The 22,504-nt window shown below is 38.8% G+C and overlaps 1 protein-coding gene across 3 annotated transcripts in view; it reads right to left on the reverse strand.

Moving 5' to 3' along the window:
• Window positions 1-22,504, reverse strand: part of LOC126336356 (kinesin-like protein KIF13A) — a 1,265,558-nt gene that overhangs the window by 139,298 nt on the left and 1,103,756 nt on the right. For all 3 annotated transcript variants that reach the window (XM_049999947.1, XM_049999946.1, XM_049999945.1), the window contains exons 7-14: window positions 18,976-19,087; window positions 15,957-16,169; window positions 15,788-15,808; window positions 11,423-11,513; window positions 10,297-10,445; window positions 7,259-7,505; window positions 5,594-5,734; window positions 5,304-5,478 (exon numbers count right to left, since the gene is read on the reverse strand). In XM_049999947.1, coding sequence (XP_049855904.1) covers window positions 5,304-5,478; window positions 5,594-5,734; window positions 7,259-7,505; window positions 10,297-10,445; window positions 11,423-11,513; window positions 15,788-15,808; window positions 15,957-16,169; window positions 18,976-19,087 — 1,149 coding nt within the window. The remainder of the gene's footprint in view (window positions 1-5,303; window positions 5,479-5,593; window positions 5,735-7,258; window positions 7,506-10,296; window positions 10,446-11,422; window positions 11,514-15,787; window positions 15,809-15,956; window positions 16,170-18,975; window positions 19,088-22,504) is intronic.

Raw genomic sequence — 22,504 nt, forward strand, 5'->3', positions numbered from 1 at the left:
GAGTAGGTTTAATAATGAATAGGAAAATAGGAATGCGGGTAAGCTACTACAAACAGCATAGTGAACGCATTATTGTGGCCAAGATAGATACGAAGCCCACGCCTACTACAGTAGTACAAGTTTATATGTCATCTAGCTCTGCAGATGACGAAGAAATTGAAGAAACGTACGATGAAATAAAAGAAATTATTCAGATAGTTAAGGGAGACGAAAATGGGTGACTGGAATTCGAGTGTAGGAAAAGGGAGAGAAGGAAACATAGTAGGTGAATATGGATTGGGGCTAGGAAATGAAAGAGGATGCCACCTGGTAGAATTTTGCACAGAGCACAACTTAATCATAGCTAACTCTTGGTTTAAGAATCATGAAAGAAGGTTGTATACATGGAAGAACCCTGGAGATACTAAAAGGTATCAGATAGACTATATAATGGTAAGACAGAGATTTAGGAACCAGGTTTTAAGTTGTAAGACATTTCCAGGGGCAGATGTGGACTCTGACCACAATCTATTGGTTATGACCTGTAGATTAAAACTGAAGAAACTGCAAAAATGTGGGAAATTAAGGAGATAGGACCTGGATAAACTGAAAGAACCAGAGGTTGTACAGAGTTTCAGGGAGAGCATAAGGGAACAATTGACAGGAATAGGGGAAAGAAATACAGTAGAAGAAGAATGGATAGCGCTGAGGGATGAAGTAGTGAAGGCAGCAGAGGATAAAGTAGGTAAAAAGACGAGGGCTGCTGGAAATCCTTGGGTAACAGAAGAAATATTGAATTTAATTGATGAAAGGAGAAAATATAAAAATGCAGTAAATGAAGCAGGCAAAAAGGAATACAAACGTCTCAAAAATGAGATCGACAGGAAGTACAAAATGGCTAAGCAGGGATGGCTAGAGGACAAATGTAAGGATGTAGAAGCTTATCTCACTAGGGGTAAGATAGATACTGCCTACAGGAAAATTAAAGAGACCTTTGGAGAGAAGAGAACCACGTGTATGAATATCAAGAGCTCAGATGGCAACCCAGTTCTAAGCAAAGAAGGGAAGGCAGAAAGGTAGAAGGAGTATATAGAAGGTTTATACAAGAGCGATGTACTTGAGGACAATATTATGGAAATGGAAGAGGATGTAGATGAAGACGAAATGGGAGATTCGATACTGCGTGAAGAGTTTGACAGAGCACTGAAAGACCTGAGTCGAAACAAGGCCACCAGAGTAGACAACATTCTATTAGAACTACTGACGGCCTTGGGAGAACCAGTCATGACAAAACTCTACCATCTGGTGAGCAAGATGTATGAGACAGGCGAAATACCCTCAGACTTCAAGAAGGATATAATAATTCCAATCCCAAAGAAAGCAGGTGCTGACAGATGTGAAAATTACCGAACTATCAGTTTAATAAGTCACAGCTGCAAAATACTAACGCGAATTCTTTACACACGAATGGAAAAACTGGTAGATGCGGACGTCGGGGAGGATCAGTTTGGATTCCGTAGAAATGTTGGAACACGTGAAGCAATACTGACCTTACGACTTATCTTAGAAGAAAGATTAACAAAAGGCAAACCTACTTTTCTAGCATTTGTAGACTTAGAGAAAGCTTTTGACAATGTTGACTGGAATACTCTTTTTCAAATTCTAAAGGTGGCAGGGGTAAAATACAGGGAGCGAAAGGCTATTTACAATTTGTACAGAAACCATATGGCAGTCATAAGAGTCGAGGGGCATGAAAGGGAAGCAGTGGTTAGGAAGGGAGTGAGACAGGGCTGTAGTCTATCCCCGATGTTATTCAATCTGTATATTGAGCAAGCAGTAAAGGAAACAAAAGAAAAACTTGGAGTAGGTATTAAAATTCATGGAGAAGAAGTAAAAACTTTGAGGTTTGCCGATGACATTGTACTTCTGTCAGAGACGGCAAAGGACTTGGAAGAGCAGTTGAACGGAATGGATAGTGTCTTGAAAGGAGGATATAAGATAAACATCAACAAAAGCAAAACGAGGATAATGGAATGTAGTCAAATTAAATCGGGTGATGCTGAGGGAATTAGATTAGGAAATGAGACACTTAAAGTAGTTAAGGAATTTTGCTATTTAGGAAGTAAAATAACTGATGATGGTCGAAGTAGAGAGGATATAAAATGTAGACTGGCAATGGCAAGGAAAGCGTTTCTGAAGAAGAGAAATTTGTTAACATCGAATATAGATTTATGTATCAGGAAGTCGTTTCTGAAAGTATTTGTTTGGAGTTTAGCCATGTATGGAAGTGAAACATGGACGATAACTAGTTTGGACAAGAAGAGAATAGAAGCTTTCGAAATGTGGTGCTACAGAAGAATACTGAAGATAAGGTGGATAGATCACGTAACTAAAGAGGAGGTATTGAATAGGATTGGGGAGAAGAGAAGTTTGTGGCACAACTTGACTAGAAGAAGGGATCGGTTGGTAGGACATGTTTTGAGGCATCAAGGGATCACAAATTTAGCATTGGAGGGCAGTGTGGAGGGTAAAAATCGTAGAGGGAGACCGAGAGATGAGTACACTAAGCAGATTCAGAAGGATGTAGGTTGCAGTAGGTACTGGGAGATGAAGAAGCTTGCACAGGATAGAGTAGCATGGAGAGCTGCATCAAACCAGTCTCAGGACTGAGAACAACAACAACAACAACAACAACAACAACAACAGTGTGTATCCTGTTCTATGCCAGATGCAGCAACATATCCAGTGATGGTGGCAAGAATGACCTTTGGCATGTGCATTGGACCCCATCCAAAATATTTTGTGCTGTGCTACAGACAGACCTTTGGTTCTTGCATCACGGCTACAGGGGGATCAGTTTGGCATTATGGATGAAGATGTTTCCTCAACACTGTGTCAACTGGTCGTGTCGACCAGGAAACTGAACACTTAATTGCTCCGTGTCCCAAGCATGCAGGTTACCAGGCCACTCTGTGGCAATGTTACTCGCTGCGGCTGACATCCACGCAGCCATGGCAACGCATTCCCCTGGATTCTGTGAGCCCCTCTTCAGATGCATTTTTGTTACTCATCACTGATGCCCAATCTTGATTCTCATTCATTGTGAAATGCGCTCCTCAACAGAAGAGACTACTGGGAATACCCTCAACCAGATTTTGGCTACCAAAAGCCCTCGCCAAACCCCAGTGATGGATAGTGGCCCGCAGTTCACCTGTCAGACTTTTAAGATTTTTGGGTGCAGCATGACATCCACCATGTCTGGATGTCCCCTTTTCATCTACAGTCCAAAGCGGAGACAGAATGCTTGTACAAAACTTTAAAATGCAAATGAATAAGTATATCAGGGACACCCCAGCAGAGGAGGTATTCACATGTTTTCTACGTACTTGCATGTCCCCTCCTACTGGCAAGAAGAGCCTGGAGGAGTTGCTGCATGTGCACCAGCTGCGCAATGCTGAACATCCTGTTGCCAACCCCTCACCTACTTGATGTGCCTCAGTTGCCATACCATGTGCCAGGGTCCCCGTCTGGACTCACGCCTTCAGTCACTGAATGCATTGAGTTCGTCACTGATCCACCGACAGTGGGTTTGAGGTGTCTCCACACTGCTGCAAGGTAACAGACTGGTGGCCTGACACCACAACCGATTACACCCAAGGGTAGGGTACTGACCTCTGCCACCCTCACAGGCTGGCCGGAGTGGCAGAGCGGTTCTAGGCGCTACAATCTGGAACTGTGTGATCGCTACGGTTGTAGGTTCGAATCCTGCCTCGGGTATGGATGTGTGTGATGTCCTTAGGTTAGTTAGGTTTAAGTAATTCAAAGTTCTTGGGGACTGATGACCTCCGAAGTTAAGTCCCATAGTGCTCAGAGCCATTTGCACCATTTGAACCACCCTCACACTTACTTCTCAAGCCATCCCACCTTTCAGAACCTGGTTTTCCGTCTTCTTCACCAGTTGTCGTGGCATGTCCTCCTTCTGTGGTCAAGCCTCCTGTGTGTGCTCCCCCTTGACCGCTGCTCCTCATCTGCTGTCTTTCTCTAATCCCTGCAAGGTTGTCATGTGCTGGTTGTGTATGACGTCCTTCAACAGGCTAGACATCCACATGACTCCCATTCTGGCATTGGCAACCCTGGTGGATGACATTGCACTGCAATGTGTCTGCCCACAGTGTATTCATCACCACCAGAGCTACTTGCGGCCGTACTCTCCGGTTGCCACAAAAAGGGAGTTTCTACCCGCACCACAGGCAGTGCTCTCTGTTGTCTGGGAGGCTATGGATATCAACTTCCTGCATCCCACATGGCACTCCAAAGTATAGGGGAGAGATGCTGGATTTCACTGAATCATTGTCACTCCCTCTCCAAGGGAGAAGACCATTGTAACACACTGTGTTGTATTAGTGCCTCCATCATGGCTGATGGTAGAGGGCCAGCCACCAGGTGCAGCATGATCAAACGTCAGAAGGCAACACCACATCAAGGTCTGGAGACACTGCCAATAGTCACTGCCACCTCGACACATCGATCAACAAACTAACGTCATATAATACTGGTGCAGAGAGCACTTTTCTCATGTTGCTATTGTAGTTTCTCATTTTAACTCAGACTCTGCTCTCGGGCTCGTACTCTGGGCTTGTGTGGGGTATTGTAACTATGTCACATTAAAATGCTTAGAACTTCATGAGTGTTCTTATTTGTGTGTGGAATTACTATTGTTATGACTTGGGATTATTTTTTGATGTAACTAAGTCATCTGATTTGTGAACCATGATTTTCTCCTACATAACATAAAAATAATTTGCAATATTTAAAACAGCAGATTCTTGATTTTCATCCATGATTAACTGTATGCCTTTGTTCAGTAACTTTAGCATATGTATGTGTAAAACCATAGGTGATCTAATGACCACAGGTGACATTTTAAGTACTACAATACAAGGAAAACTTCTGTGTAACACTTTCCATAAAATTCTCAAAATTCTAAAAGTATGACAACAGAAACATGGATTGTTACTCATTACCCCTATTTTATCTATGTCTTGGGAAGTGGCTTGATAAAAGTATATTTAATATGGTATATGATGCGAAATAATCACAAGAAATGAATTACTTTAGTAATTTAGTAAACAGCTGAGCACTGATGAATAAATATGTTACATTCACAATATAAATGATTATTTCTGAATCACAAACATAAGGTAGAAGTATAATAATACAGACTTGTCAATTACAAGAACAGGCATGGATCTGGGTCAATTGGTTATTATTACATGCAAATTAATTAAAAAAGTTAAGATCATATATTTGTAATGCAGTCTTACCTTTCCTGTGCCCATCTTTCTACTCTCATTTGTGTTGTAGGGGTACATGGAGTTATTTTTCCTAGGCGGAATGGGTCAAAAGGTACATATGGCGAATATGGCGTTGAGGGAGACAAAATATTTCTCAGCTGTTGAAACTGTCTTTCATATTCCTGTCGTTGTTTTTCCAGAGCAACTGTGAAAATTATTTATTCTGATGAGAAAACTGATTTCTAATATTCAAACCTTTTATATTCCACACCACAAAACAGAAAGCTATTGTCACATACAAGAAAAATATTAACATTTACCTTGCTTGTCCTCCTCATGCTGCTTTTCTAATCTTGCAATGGCGGTCTGTATAGGATCATTACTCAGTTCATTCAGCATAAGTTCCTCTCTTGCAAAGTTGTAGTCAATTGTTTGTGCAGGTGTCTGTGGTTCTGACATGGCTATAAATAAAAGGACAAATGTGAGATTTAATACAAACATGGATGATAGGTTTGTTAATAATATTACCAGAGAATTAAGTGATGTGCACAGAAATATACATCGAAAATTATTTCAGACTTCAACGCAAACCTGTGGTTCTACCCCCTCCCTCTACCTCCCTTTCACAGCATATATGTAGAAGGGTATTCATAAGTTACCCAGTCCTTCAAATACTTTGTGACAAGAGTTTGGCTTTGTTAAAATTAATGATGATAATAATAATAATAATAATAATAATAATAATAATAATATACAGAACCAATGAGGAGCTGAACAAGGAGTACAGGCCAAAGTTATGGTGTGGATGAAGATCGTAACGGTAGTAGTAGTAGTAGTAGTAGTAGTAGTAGTAGTAGTAGTAGTAATGACTAGCCTAGCTGTTATTGGCAACACATTTATGTGGCTCAGTTGGTTAATGGAAAAGAAAGAAAGCACACATTTTTAATATATATGGGAACTGGATAGATGTCCTAATCTCCTTCTCTGTCCTTTTTCTGTCCTCCTCCTCCTCCTCCCCCTCCTCCTCCTCCTCCTCTTCTCTTTATCCATCTCCCCTCCTCTCTATTGTCTGTCTCCTCCTCCTCCTCCTCCCTCTCTCTGTTCATTACCTCCTCCCACTTTCTTTGCGCATCTTCTCTTTCTCCTTCCTCTAGATCACAGAGTCCCAGGTTTCATTCCAGCCAGGTTGAGAATTTTCTTGGTCCGGGGACTGGGTGTTTGTGTTGTCCACATCATTTCATCACCATTTGGGAAAGTGGTGAGACTGGACAGTGAAAAGATTGGAAATTTGTATGGATACTGATAACCACGCAGTTGAGTGCCCCACAAACCAAATATCATCATCTTCTTCTTCTTCTTCTTCTCCTCCTCCTCCTCCTCCTCCTCCTCCTCTCCCTCCATTTCCTCCTGCTCTCTCTTTCTTCTTATCTCTCTGTCCATCACCTCCTTCCCTCTATCTGTTTCCATCTTTTCCGCCCCCTCTCTCTCCAGCTCCTCCTGACCCCTCTCTCTGTCCAACTCTTCCTTTCCATTTTTTATGTTCATTTCCTCTGTCCATCTCCATCTCCCCCCCCCCCCCCCCCTACTGAACTTTAGCCATCTTTGTCATTATTGCAAAGTCAGATTCATTCGAGTATTGTGTAAAACTTTACAAAATTTTTGGTGATAAGGTTTCCTCTTCATATATTACATGTTTATTCATATATTTATATTTTTTAAAAAAGGTATAAACAAACACACATATTTGACTACAACATTGTGTCAAACTTCCAAAGAAATCAGTGAAGAGCTTTTGAAGATTTATCATTTTGTTTATACAGACAATAACACAAATGTTTATAACATGAAAATTTAACTATCACCACACAAAATCAGAAAAAAGATTATATATAAACTGTCCCTACGTACCTCTTAATCTATAATCGACAAAACTGGTATTGATGAAACTATAGTATTTACTCATTATACAATTCTGTAATACACACCTGAGGACTTCGGACAATTGACTCTGAAAAAATGGTGATTGCCCCACAGTATTCTGTCTCCATGATGAAGAGGTGTTTTTTCAGTTATAGGGTAACCGTTGACATATGAGCGGGCGTTATTAATGGGCTCCATAAAAAGACCACCATCTTCAATTGTAATCACACAGTGCTCTGGCTGTATACCTAAACCTGACAGCTGTATATCTTGTTCTGATGGGGCATCTCGACCCCCAACAAGGGTACGTTCCTAAAGAGAAAACATATCACACATTTCTGTTGAATGTATTTATGAAAAAAATTTTAATTTATAAGACAATGTTGTACAATACATGCAGTAGCCTCAAGTTACATGCTTCTCATTTCTTCCTTTATGGCAATAACAAAAAGTGGATTATTAAGCATACGCAAGGCTTTTCAAAGAGCGCTTAACTACTGTAAGATATTATCGAATGTCAGCTTTCATAAAAGTACATTATTTATATGAGGATAGGTCATGACTATGTTAATAAAATAGTGGACAAAATGTTGGTACATTTTACTGCTGACATTGTAACATATTTGACTAGTTGGCAACAGTGAGTTATGTTGGATTTTACACTATTTGACACCATATGTTTTATATAACTATGCAGGATGTTTTAAATGCCTTGTGATACCTGATGTGGGAGTGAGGGATGAAACCTGCACTTTTAAATCCATCCATCCATCTGGCTCAATTTATTATAACTTCTTTTATGTGAATTGTCTTTTCTTTTAATACTTATGAGCAGTGGGGCACACCCTTCACAATATTTAGAGTAGTAGACAGTCAAAGATGCTCAGGAGTTGTTCAACAAATGTGGTCTGATATGGTGGAGGTTTTTTTGTGCTGTGGTTTAGCAGTAGCAAAGTTTGTACATCATGTGACCATAGGCTCTACTGTGGAGATGGAGAAGGATGAGAAATTCTCTTTCTTAAATGTGTCATCAAACAAAAAACAGGTGAACAACTCAGCCATTCTGTGTCTACAAATCTGAATCTCTATGGGCCTAATTTGCATTATCCAGCTCAGAAGAGAACTATGCTGAATATCCTAATACACACTCAGGTCTTTTTCTGTCTAGGACTCTTCGAATAATCATCTGATGATGGAGCTCAGAAAGAACAGGTATTCAGTCCACTGCATTAAGTCAACTCTCTTGAGGAAATCAAGACTTTAAGATATTTGCACAAGACAGGAGAATAAATAAATAGTGCAGCTTCCATTCTGTCATGCAAAAATGAAGACAGATTTTCCAACCACTCAGGAAAACCAAAGAAAATTAGTGAATTCTTCAAGATTATGTTGGCCTGTGAATACCAGTGATTTATAATATTCCTTGCGAGTGTGACAGCATTTAAATGGCGCAGTCCATATGAACTACTGCCAACTGATGTGTTGAACATTGATATCACCTAAAGTACGGAAATTTTGAAAAATCAGCTGTGGTCGAGCACAGTCTAAGAAATAAAAACAATATTTTGTTTGAATATATGAGAATTCTGACACACTTTGAACTATTGGGACACTATGATCAGGGAAGCAGTGAAGTTAGACAATGTGATAACAACTTCAGTAATAACACCAGCTATGCACTGGACCATGCATTGAAGTGTGCACTACATAAAGAAAGACTTCAAATGGCACACCATTAGGTATCAGTCATCATACTGCAAGCATCATTAGTTAGTGAGGATAAATGTAACCTTCAAATGCACAGGGCACCAACACAGCATGCACCATTTCCATGATGTCATCAAGATATAACCTAGCCAGTCAGATGCTCAGATGCCATCCTCTTGCCATCAGAGTGAGAGCCTCAGCAGTTTCACAACAGCCAGGCATAGTTCCTGTGATGGTATCACCTTGGACTGGAACAACTGAACCACATCATTCGTGATGACTTTGATATCTGTCATCGTGCCCCTGAAATTAGGGACATCCTACCTAAAAGCCTTCCCACCCCTCCTAAATTGGTGTTCTGTTGCCCACCCAACCTCCATAAAATTCTAGTTCATCCCTACACCCCTCTCATTTCCAACTCTTTGCCACAGGGATCATATCCCTGTGGAAGACTCCGGTGCAAAACTTGCCCAAACCACCAACCCACTACTTCCCATTCCGATCCTGTTACAGACTTATCCCACCCCAGGCCAACTACGAAAGCTCCCACGTCATATACCAGCTCTGCTGCAATCACTGCTCAGCTTTTTATATTGGTATGACTGAACCAGCTGTCCACCAGGATGAATGTCCACTGCCAGGAGCAAAGTACACCACACTGTGGCATGACGGACAGGAGCAAAGTACACCACACTGTGGCATGACGGACGGCTGAACATAAAATGTTATTTATAGTTGGACAGTGAATCCCCACTATGATTATAACAAAAAAGTGTTAAGTCTTATACAATCTCTTATTAAAGCTTCTTCATTTTCCCTCTGGTACTCTTGTACACCTGAAGATGTGCTTATAATTGCCCAAAACTGGTCAAATTTTGATCCAATAAAACTATTTACAACAGAAGTGGTTCGTTATTTAACTCTCATATTTCATATAATTGGAGAGATAAAAAATCTACTCACCAAGAGGGGACAGAACACACACACACACAAAAGAAGGTTATAATTAGGTAAGCTTTTGAAGCCAGTGTGGTTCTGGGTGACTTTCCCAAAATCTACTCCTTTCCTAGACCTCTCTAGTCCATTTCCTGCACCCCTCTCCTTTCCCCATCAACCCTTCTGCTTGAAGAGGAGTCACTGGCTCCAAAAGCTTGCTTCTTTTATGTGTGCTTTCTGCCACCACATGGTGAGTAGATCTAAATCACTATCAATCCAATTACATTATTTTGTCAAAAATTGTTTTCATTGTTATAACTCTCATATTCAGCTCAAAAAAATAACCTGACACCTGTAATTTCTTTACACAAACGACAGTTTACATACAGGGAGCACTTCTGTAATATACAGTATAAGAAAGATATATATAAATTTGATTCCCTCGGAAGTTTTTACTTACCTTTAGGTAGTAAACCAACAGTTCATTAAGTGATGGATCAGCATTCAGGTTTACAAGGTAATATTTGTTTTTCTCCACCTTGATACCAGATGCTTGCACACTAATACCCATTTTCTCTAATGCCTGCTGGCGTTCTTGTTGTAAGCGTTCTGAAAAAAAGGAGTTTTTACAATTTATCTGCTCTGAAAATCTATAATCAGAACTTTTTATAAACTAAATACTGTCACTAACATAACACTGCAGTCTGAACCATTGTTATTCTGTGTGGCACTATTCACAGATTAAATGATAATTTCAATCTTACCTACATGCCTGTCAATCATTCAGCTACTCAAGTATATGAAGAGTCACTGGTTTTACACCTTCTGTTATTTACATTCTGCCCAGAATGCCTCTTGTGCATTGTGGACTGGGTTTGGGATTGGAACAGCACTGACTACAAGCTCTGCTCTGTTTATCTGTTACAGCTGGTTGGTGTGCAGGGAGATGCATGAGATATTGTGCAATGAGGCTCTTTAGTTTGCAATCACTCTATAGTGCCATTTAGTCCCTCTCGTGTAATGTAAACTAAACATATGAACAGGCAATAGAAATAGTATATTTTCTGAAATCAAATTTACAATGTGGAATTTTATGAAAACCTAATGAAAATGTTTTTAAATCCCGTACTGCCTAATGCGCACCATGAAAGCTGGAATGCCCAATACTGGGCAGTACAACCCTGGGTTGATTACCAACAATATAAATAGTAAAATTAAACACATTATCAGTTTCCTATTACAAAACCAATTTTATAGCTATACGCACATTTTCAAAAGGAGACAGCTCTTATGTAATTATTCTCATGAAATTGCAGCAGATCTCTGGTGATCAGACAAAGAACTGCAAACAAAGGAAGATTGGCAAAAAATCTTGCCTATGACAAACTTTGATGAAATTTTATTTGATCAAACTAGGGAATGCTCCATGTGTGGATTACCAATAAATATGATTATGATGTAAGCTAAATGCTGGTTATATAAATTAAAACTCACAAATAGTACTACATATCAGATGATATTATGCTACGAGAGACAACCTTTTAGAACTAAAAATTACATTACCTGTCTTCTGTAGTTTCTCTTACCTGTCTTCTGTAGTTTCTCCTCCCATGTCTGTGACATTTCTTTCATAAGCTTCTCACTTTCACTTAGTTTTTCATGCAGATTTATTCTTTGCTGCAAGAAAAACAAGGGAAGAAGACAGTAATAGCAGACCCTTATGAACAGGTTCAACAATTCACAATTTATCACTGGCAAACATCCTTTTGACAAAATTTCATGCACGCAAGTGTAGGGGCGTGTGCGCGTGCACACACACACACACACACACACACACACACACACACACACACACACACACATGGAACATATATGAGATCTAGATGCCAATCTGTGTATTAACCACTGGATTCTGAGAGTAAATGGCATCTTTAAGTCACAAAGACTAAAGAGAATGCTCATAAATCATTCAGTTTTCACACTGCATAACTACTGCCCTCTGTCAGACATATTGCCACATTATTTGTTTACCTTAAAAGGCACAGAGACACAGCTATGAAAGACATTCTTGTATAAATAAACTTTTGAAACATGATCCTTAACCTTCATATACTAAATTTGTGAACATGAGAAGAAGCATGATATTACTTTGAAAACAACAAAATTGTTTTCATTACTTACTGACCACAGTTCAGTGTTGATGAACTACTCATTGTTCTCGTGTTTTCATATCAGCTTGATCCAAAGAAATAAACTGTAATGAACGAACTCTTGATGAGACTCAGGATAAAATTCAGGGATATCTTGTCACTCAGATCACAGTTCACTCATCCATTACCACATTTTGTGTATTTTCTGTCATTATCTGGGCTCCCACTTTTCACTCTATTTTATTTATTTCACTCATATTTCTCTCTCTTTTACGTCTACTCACTTTAGTGACTCACAAAGCACTGTCATTTGATGATTACCTCACTGTTTCTGCATTCTTTTACTCCCTTTCTTTGCAGAAGAGTACAAACTGGTCCATATAAAAAACTATGGTGGCATTTTCACAGGATAGGTGTAAGTGATGGGGTTAATTAACTATAAAACTTTATTGAGATTTTATCATGAATGGTCACACATGTGAGATTTTCCCAACCACAATATAGTGTATGTCATATAACACTCTAGGATTATAGGAACAGGGAGACATTACAACATCATTCACTTATCTTTCACTGTGGCTTCTGGCACAAGGACATTCAAAATTTGCACTTTGCACTCTTGCCTACTTATCTTTACACACACGTGAATGCCTGTGGCTGCAGAAGATACTTCAGTTTAGAGTTTTCTTGTGCACTTTTTATGTCATATTCAAGTACATTCTTTTTAACTTTTGGTTGCAGTTTCTATATTCAGTATATTTTTTGCATTATGCGGAATTATATATGCAAAAGAGTATATTCTCAATGAGGATGGGACTCTGACTTATTGACTCACAAACACTATTCTCCCTCTTGTACGAACAGGTAGTAGGACGAGATAATTATGCATACAGTGAATTGAGGATTGCGCATTTTTCAAATAATTGGGAGAAGTCAGGTATATATGCTTTTAAATTCTGGCATAAAACAATGTTATTTCCCATAATTAAAGCATGTTTAGTATATACAGTTTGATGTGGAATAAAAATTTCACCATTTTAAAACTAAACTGCCTTCTGAAAAAAATATTCTTTGAAACTGTGTGTGTGTGTGTGTGTGTGTGTGTGTGTGTGTGTGTGTGTGTGTGTGTGTGTGTGTGTGTGTTTGTTTGTGCAAGGATATTTCTTGTTTGCACATGTGCAATCATGAAAATCCTGCCATCCAAAACAACAAGAGCAGAATTCCTCTTGATACACCTTATTACGCTGTACTAGATTCTATTTACTTGCCTGAATACCAAAGAGCAGGTTTCTCTCATCAAATCTTTAAATGAATTTGTCACTATCAAACCTTTCCACATCTCCCAAAGTAAGCATTTACAGAACCCGAAATCCTATCCTCACTACTGACAAAAAAAGTCTTTACCAGTCTGCATATATGACCATTAAAATGTAATGCTACACTGGTGTTGTTATAGTGGTGTGCACATAAGAAGGCGTGTGGTAAGGCAATGCACAGTTTACCATGTGATGCTCCAGCCAATAGCATCATTCTACCATGTGAGACTCTTCCATGTGCTTCTGGTGCACATCAAACTCTTGGCATGCTTTATCATGTTAGCCTGGGTTTGGTGAGGGTACTCAGCCGATAGTTTTCCTCATGGGTGGCATATGGCAAACATGAGAACTAATATGTTAAGAACTGACAGTGATAGTTTTCCAAGCATTTTAATAGTTGTAGGGAGAATCAGAAGAAAAACAGTGGGCCAATGGGGCACTCATGCCAGTGTTGACCGTTACCAGTGTAGGCAATGACTGAAGTCTGAGTCATAGAACAGAAACAGGGAGCACACTGGAGACAAAGAAATGCATACTGTCTCTCTCTGTGCAGAAAGCATTACAGTCACCCTCTTAGTTGCAAGCAACTATTATGACAGAGAAAAGACAGAGAGGATGGTGACATTACTGGTTGTGCAGAATTCTGCTACCATTTTCACGTGAAATCCCAAGGGCAGTGGTGTGTTACACTGTATGAGGCATGTCTGGAAAGTAAGTATTGTTTTGGAAAAAAACTGATAAAAACACTTTTTCAAACAAAAATTTATCTTTACAGGAAATAGGACTTCTTAAACTATTTTTTTACACAGTTTCCACCATTGTTCAGACATCTGTCATAGCAGGAAACCAACGTTTCTATGCCTTCTTCATAGAAAGATGCCACCGTTTAAGATAACCACTGTTGCACAGCATTTCTTGTATCGTCATTGCTGTAAAATGATCTTCTTCCTAAATCACGCTTCAAGTTCAAGAACGAATGGGAGTAAGAAGGCCTGTATGAAAGGCAATTGAACTGCTCCCAAATGAATTGTTGAACAAGATTTTGAGTGACACAATCAGAATGGGGACACTTTTTGTCAGGAAGGAACACAATGTCTTGACTGTGCATTTCACACCTTTTGTTTTGAGTTGAGCACCAAAGTTTTCTCAATACCCCACAGCATCATACAACATTGACAGTTTCACCTCTGGGAAGGAACTCAACAAGCAGAATGCTCTGTCTGTCCCAGAACACAGTGCACATGATTTTTTGAGCTGATAATGTTCAGAATTTTTGTTTATTGGGAGATCATGAATGGCTCCACTCCATCAACTATTGTTTTGTCTGGAGTGACATGACAAACCCAAGTTTCATCACTGGCCACAGTTTCATTTCAGAATTCATCCCCATCATCACTGTATCAGATAATAAATGGTAAATCACTGCCAAGTCGCTTCATTTTGCGGATATCTGTAAGGATTTTTGGAACCAAAGAAGAACACAATCTGTGAATATTTAAGCAATTTGTGACAGTCTCATGCAAAACAGCTTTTGAAATTTGTGGAAACTCATCACAAAGCTTTCTTATTGTGAACTATCTGTTTTGATGACTTTTCTCATTCATTTTCTCACATAAATCATCACTGACAACAGAAAGCCACTCACTCCATGCTTCATCATGAACACTGGTTCATCCATGACTGAATTTTCTCAGACACTTTCTCACCATTCCATCAGTCATTACAATTTCAACATAAACCACTACAAACTGATGATGAATTTCAGCTAGTTTAACATTCTTTGCATTCAAAAACTGTACAACAGAATGAACTTCACACTTGGTAATCTCTTAAGTATTTTGAATGATCACTAACAAATGTAAACACAACAAAATCCATCCAGTTCTAATGGTGTCAGTGTAAAGACAAAGAACTGGAGAGATGAGTGTGAATGTGCAGAACTGCGACACTAATGCTGCAGTGACAGTAGAATGATATGATACTTACTTTCTGGACAATGTTCACAGATGATACTTTTCATAACGTCTTACATTCAAATGCTTTGAATTTTGCATTGGAGCTTTTGTTTCAATTCCATTTTTTAATAAAAAATTGGTATATATTAGTAAAGTCTAAAAAGTGTTTATAGAATGTTCTTTGTGATACAATTACATATTCATTGTTCCTAAAAAATAATTGAATGATGAAAGATTGGTGCTTTTGGCATGCAGTGTTGCAGAACCATATTCATTAACCAGTATATCTGCTCCACAGCCCAAGGAGTGATCCATCAACATGTTGGAGCTCTTGCTGCATCTCATTCCTTAATAATTTTCATTTAATTTCCAACACAAAAAATTGGTTAGTGAACCCATAAACTAAAATTAATACAATGCAGTTTTCACCTGTATCTTATGGCTTTACAAACTATTAATAATAAAAGTTCAAATTACAGAAACAAATGTGTTCTCATTTCTGTATGGCTTAAAATGTAGTCCTTACTTACATCTTTAAAACCTTCGGAGCCCTGAAAAAGAAAAGAATTTACATTAAACCAGCATCACCAAATGTTGACATGTAGTAATAAGTTAATAAAAAATTGCATGCAATAAATAATAAATCAGCAAAATGAGAAATAACACACTGTCGTAAATAATTAAATAATTTCAACTTACTGTTGCATGTTTCAGCATCTCTTTCAAGGCTTCTACTTCTTGCCTCAGCTCTCTTATGATTCGAGCATTGGGATCTTCATTCACAACAGCATGATTGACAATTCGCTTTGCTCTGTCAGCATACCTTAATGTTGACAATGTTTCTTCATAGTTATCAGCAGCAGGTGATACTGTTGCTACCATCACAGTTTTGCTATTGCCTCCCAAATTATCCTGCAAAGTAGTTACATCATGTAAATATATTTCAACATTGTTTTGATACATTTATTGTATTTTGATTAAATTGTAAAGTAGGGAACTTTCTGCTACAAAAGGAAAAAGCAATGTTTTGTATTGAATTAGCTAAATAACATAAAACACGCACGACTATGTTGTTCTGACAGACTAAATTGTACCCTTCCCTGTAAAATTAGATGGTCACGACAATTCAGATGTTAGTTTATGAATGTGTGTATTCTCCACTATTTACCTCTGAAGGAGGACATAGTCCGAAAGTTAAGTAATACTTTCAATCTTGTTTAGTGTCAATTGGCTTCAACTATATGGTGACTTTTTACCTTTACTCCTTCCAGTGTTTATTTCTACACTACTTAATCTACATCTACATATATACCACACAAGCCAACATCGTAGATGGCACCTTTTACCAGTACAAGCCACTCCCTTTCCTGTTACACTCACAAATGGAGCATGGAAAACATGACTATCTATAAGCCTCTGTGCTAGTCCTTATTTCACGTATCTTGTCTCTGCAGTCCTTAAATGAAATTTACGATGGCGGCAACAGAGTCATTCTGCAATTCTCTAAATTTTCTCAATAGTTTATCTTGAAAATGTCATCTTCCCTCTAAGGATTCCCATTTGAGTTCACAAAGTACCTCCGTAATATTCATGTGTTGATCGAACCTAACAGTAATGAATCTAACAGCATACTTCTGAACTGTTTCAATGTCTACCTTTAATGTGAACTGGAGGTGATCCCAAATACTCAAGCAAGATTCAAGAGTGGGTCACATCAGCATTCTATATGTGGTCTCCTCTATAGGTAAGTTTCGCTTTCCTAGAATTCTCCCAATATACCGAAATCAACCATTCATCTTTCCTATTACCAATCTTATGTGTTTGTTTCATCTCATATCATTATGCAATGTTACACCTAGATATTTAACTGATGTGAAAGAGACAATTAGTAATAATGTATTTGAACATTACAGGTTTATTTTGCCAACTCATTTGCATTAACTTACAGTTTTCTATATTTAGAGTATGCTGCCATTCATCATACCAAGTAAAAATTTTGACTAAGTCATCCTGAATCATCTTACAGTCACTCAATTATGACAGTTTCCTGTACACAACAAGAGTGTCAGCAAAGAATCGCAGATTGCTGCTCACTCTGTTAGATCATTTGTGTGTACAGAGAACAAGATCTCTCTGGTGAACACTGACCATCCAGGACAATGTACTAGACTGCATTACTTAAGAAATCTTTGAGCCACTCACATGTCTTACAACCTATTATCATACTGGACTCTCATTCGAGAGGACGACGGATCAATCCCGTGTCCGGCCATCCTAATTTAGGTTTTTCATTATTTCCCTAAATTGCTTCAGGCAAATGCTGGGATGGTACCTTTGGAAGGGCACGGCCGACTTCCTTCCCTAATCCAATGAGACAGATGACCTCGCTGGTCGGTCTCTTCCCCAAACAACCCAACCCAACAACCTATTATACATGCTCATGCTCAGCCCTTTGTTAGCAGTCGGCAGCAGGGCACTGTGTCAAACAATTCCTGGAAATCTAAGAATACTGACTCTGTCTCCTGCCCTTCATCTTCGGGTCACGCAGAATCACACGAGAAAAGGGCAAGCTGAATTTGGCATGAGTGATGCTTTCTAAATCCAAGACAATTTGTGGATGGTAGCTTTTCTGTCTCAAGGAAATTTATTATATTGAAACTTAGAGCATGTTGAAGAATTCTGCATTAATCCAATGTTAAAAATATTGGTCTGTAATTTTGCAGATCCATTCTTTTACCATTCTTACATACAGCAGTTAACTGCACTTTTTTCCAGTCACTTGTGACTTTGCACTGAGCTAGAGATTTGCAACAACTGGAGGCTAAGCAAGTGGCGAATGGTGAAGAGCACACTCTGTAAAACTGAACTGGGATTCCACCCAGACATGGTGACTTATTTGTTCTCTGTGTCAGGGATGCCTATTTCTATATCCTCAATAAAAGAGTCAAATGATGGGTTGTCTGTGGAGCCTCCTGGATGAATGATTTCTTAAACATAGAATTTAAAACTTCAGCTTTCCTTTTGCTCTCTTCTACTGCCACAACAGACTCATCTATGAGAGACAAGATAGAAGCCTTCAGCCCACTTAGTATTTTTATGTAGGAAAAAAAGGTTATTTACAAATTCAAACAATGGAAACTCCACAGAGGAATATCAACCACATTGGAAAAGACAGATTGCTACTTTCGGTAAAGAAGACACATTACGTCGCAGGCAGGCACAATTTAAATATGCTTACATAAAGCTTTCAGCCACAGCCTTCATCAGCAAAAGAGAAACATATACCATTCATACACACAAGCAAGTGCACCTCATCACACACAACCGCCAACTCCAACATCTTGGGCTGGAATGTCGGCCCAAGATGCTGGAGTTGACGGTCATATGTTCACGAGGTGTGCTTGCTAGTGTGTGTGGATGGTAAATGTTTCTGTTTTACTGATGAAGGCTGTGGCCGAAAGCTTTATGTAAGTGTCTTCCAATTTTGCCTGTTTGCAACTTAATGTGCCTTCTATTTTTCCCTACATTATTTACAAATTCTTTATGTTACTTTCCACTATGATGTCAAAGATGTTCCAAATAAGTGTAAGATCACTACAGTTTTAATTGCACTCAAAGAGTCATGAACATCTTGTTCTTAACATTTTCTGATTACAATGTTTGCTTCAACTACATACAGATCTCTATGGTGAGAGGTGTAATTGGTCAACATACTAACCTTGAGCAACCACGTGAGCACAGAATCTCTGTATGGAACAAATTTATCCTTATTTTTACCCATCGCCTGGTCAGCCAATTTCGAGATGACTAAACCCAGGGTAGTTAGAGATCTGTAACATAATTTCAAGTACTTTTAAACAAGAACTAAACAACGAGTGTTTTTGCATATAGGCAATTGGTGAAATGCACTAAAAGATAATGACAACAAAACAAATCTGAGCAGTTTTAACACATGATTTATTTGATTTTCTTATTTACTTTTGAGTTCCATAGATTCTTTATGGAAATGTATCACTAGGATGTAGAACATGTCAGATTATTACAGAAGTAACCACATGTAAATGCTCACAATGCTTACAATCTAAATCATATGTAAACAGATGTAGGACAAGTGAAGCACAACTGTTCAGATAACTCAGGTAATACACAGAAGCACCAAAGAAACTGGTGTAGGCATGCAGTTCAAATACAGAGATATGTAAACAAGCTGAATACAGCACTGCAGTCTCCAACACCTTTATAAGGCAACAAGGATTTGGCGCAGTTGTTAGATCAGTTACTGCTACTACAATGGCAGGTTGTCGAGATTTAAATGAGTTTGAAAGTGGTGTTATAATTGGCACATGAGCAATGGAACACAGCATCTCTGATATAGTGATGAATTGGGGATTTTCCCATACGACCATTTCATGAGTGTACCGTGAATATCAATATTCTAGTAAAACATCAAATCTCTGACATTGCTGCGACCAGAAAAAGATCCTGCAAGAACGGGACACATGTCAACTGAAGATAAGCATTAAATGTGACAAAAGTGCAACCTTTTCACAAACTGGTGCAGATTTCAATGCTGGACCATCAACAAGTGTCAGCGTGTGAACCATTCAATGAAACATCCTCAATCTAGGCTTTTGGAACCAAAGGTCCACTTGTCTTCCCTGAATGACTGCACAACACAAAGCTTTACACCTTGCCTGGGCCCGTCAACACTGACATTGGACTGTTGATGACTGGAAACATGTTTCCTGGTCAGACAAGTCTCACTTCAAATTGAGTTGAGCAGATGGACGTGAACATGTATGGAGACAACCTCATGAATCCATGGACCCTGCATGGCATCAGGGGACTGTTCCATCTGATGGAGGGTCTGTAATGGTGTCGAGTGTGTGCAGTTGGAGAGATACGGGGCCCCTGGCTTGTCTAGATACAACTCTTATAGGTGATACATACATAAGCATCCTGTCTGATCACCTGTTTTCATTTATGTCCATTGTGCATTCTGATAGACTTGGGCAATTCCAGCAGTACAAAGTGACACCCCACACATCCAGAATTGCTACACAGTGGCTCCAGGAACACCCTTCTGAGTTTAAATGCTTCCGCTGGCCACCAAATGCCACATACGTGAACATTATTGAGCATATTTCGGATGCCTTGCAACATGCTGTTCAGAAGACATCTCCACCCTCTCATACTCTTATGGATTTATGGACAGCCCTGCAGGATTCATGTTGCCAGTTCCTTCCAGCACTACTACCGACATTAGTCGAGCCCATGAAGTGTCATGTTGCGGCACTTCTGCTTGTTCGCTGTGGCCTTACACGATATTAAGCAGGTGCAACAGTTTCTTTTTTCTTCAGTGTAGTAATAGTAATAGTCATACAAACAAATTATAAAGCTTACACTTTCATTCATACAAACTGCATTCTGTAAATCTACATCTATACTCGGCAAGCCATCTTGCAGTGTGTGGTGGAGCGTACTTTGTATACCACTATCATATCCCCCCTTTCCTGTTCCAGCAGCAAATAGTTTGTGGGAAGAATGATTGCCAGTAAGCCTCTGTGTGGGTTCAGATCTCTCTAATTTTATCTTCATGGTCTCTTCATGAGCAATATATCTGTTGACTCTTCTAGGAAAGAATGCTCTCAGAACTTCAACTTTACACCATATTGTTATACCGAATGCCTCTTGCAGAGTCTGCCACTGGGGGTAGTTGATTATCTCTGTGACCCTACATGCTAACTAAATGAACCTGTAACAAAATCAGATTCTCTTTTTTGGATCTTCTCCATTTCCTCTGTCAATGCTGTCTGGTTGGATGCCACACTGATAAGCAATATTCAAGTATGGGTTGAACAAGTGTTTTGTACACTACCTCCTGTGTTGATGGACTGAATTTCCTAAGGATTTTTCCAATGAATCTAAGTCTGGTGTCTTTCTTATCTGCAGTTAGATGTATGTGGTCATCTCACTTTATACCTCTCTGTACATATACTCCTAGACATTTTATGCAAATAGCTGTTTCCAGTGATTATTCTCCAAGTGTGTAGCCAAACAATACTGGGTCCTTCTGTCTATGCCTATATCTAGGGAGTATGTTACATTTGTTTATCTTGAGTGTCAACTGCCACTCCTGCACCAAGGGTCAATCCTCTACAGGTCTTACTGATTTTACTACAATTTTCTGTTGTTGTGACTTCTCTGTATACAACAGCATCTACTGTGAAAACCCCCATGGAACTTTTGATGTTGTCTGCTATGTCATTTATGTGCATTGCAAAAAATAATGGACATGTAACACTCCCTTGAGGTACACCTGAAGTCACTTTTATGTCTGAAGACTTCTCTCCATTGAGAATGATTTGCTGCGTTCCATTCACTAGAAACTCTTCAATCAAATCACATCCAAATGCTCATATTTTGTTCATTTGGTGGCAGTGTGGAACTGTACCAAATGCCTTACAGAAGTCAAGGAACATAGAATCTATTTGGGCACCAGTAACCACTGCTTTTCATGTCTTGTTGTTGAACACAGCAAGCTAGGTTTCACATGATCGTTGTTTGTGGAAATAAGTGACATATAGTGTTATACAGTGAATAAATGATATACTGAGCTAAGGAATATACAGTGCTACACAGAAAATTTACATGTAATGTTCAAAACTGAACACAGTTCACAAAGTGTTACGCACTGCCAAAAATTCCTGTAAATAATAAAAAGAGCTATCCAAAACCTAAAAGTTTTTTTTCTGTTTTTTGAATTTTGTCAGATACCCAATGACTGTTTTGACAGGAAGTCAAACTTTGTTGTATGCTTTTATGTTTTAATAATATGTATCTTTTTGTACCATGTAGAGATTTTTCATTTCTGTGTGAAGATCATGTTTACTCCTTGTGTCATGATCATAGTATGCATGATTTATTTTATAAATTGTACAATTCTTGTTGACAAAGCACATAAGCGAAAAAATGTACTGGCAAGGCATAATGAGTACCCCAACCATATGATTAAATTTCTGCAAGAGCATCTAGGGTGAACTCTACTCACAATTCTGACAATCTTCAGTGTTATTTTCACCTACCTGGTTTCCCCAGAATATATCATACATTAATGAAATTTTCCAAGGTATGCAGCTTTTATTGTTTCAAAATCACAACCAGGTTGAATAGAGTGAATGGCAAATGTTGCCGAATTCAGCTTTTACATAAGACGAAGATATGAAGGGATTGATTTAGGTTGTTGT

This window comes from Schistocerca gregaria, chromosome 2 (assembly GCF_023897955.1).
Source record: "Schistocerca gregaria isolate iqSchGreg1 chromosome 2, iqSchGreg1.2, whole genome shotgun sequence".
Classification (NCBI taxonomy): domain Eukaryota; kingdom Metazoa; phylum Arthropoda; class Insecta; order Orthoptera; family Acrididae; genus Schistocerca; species Schistocerca gregaria.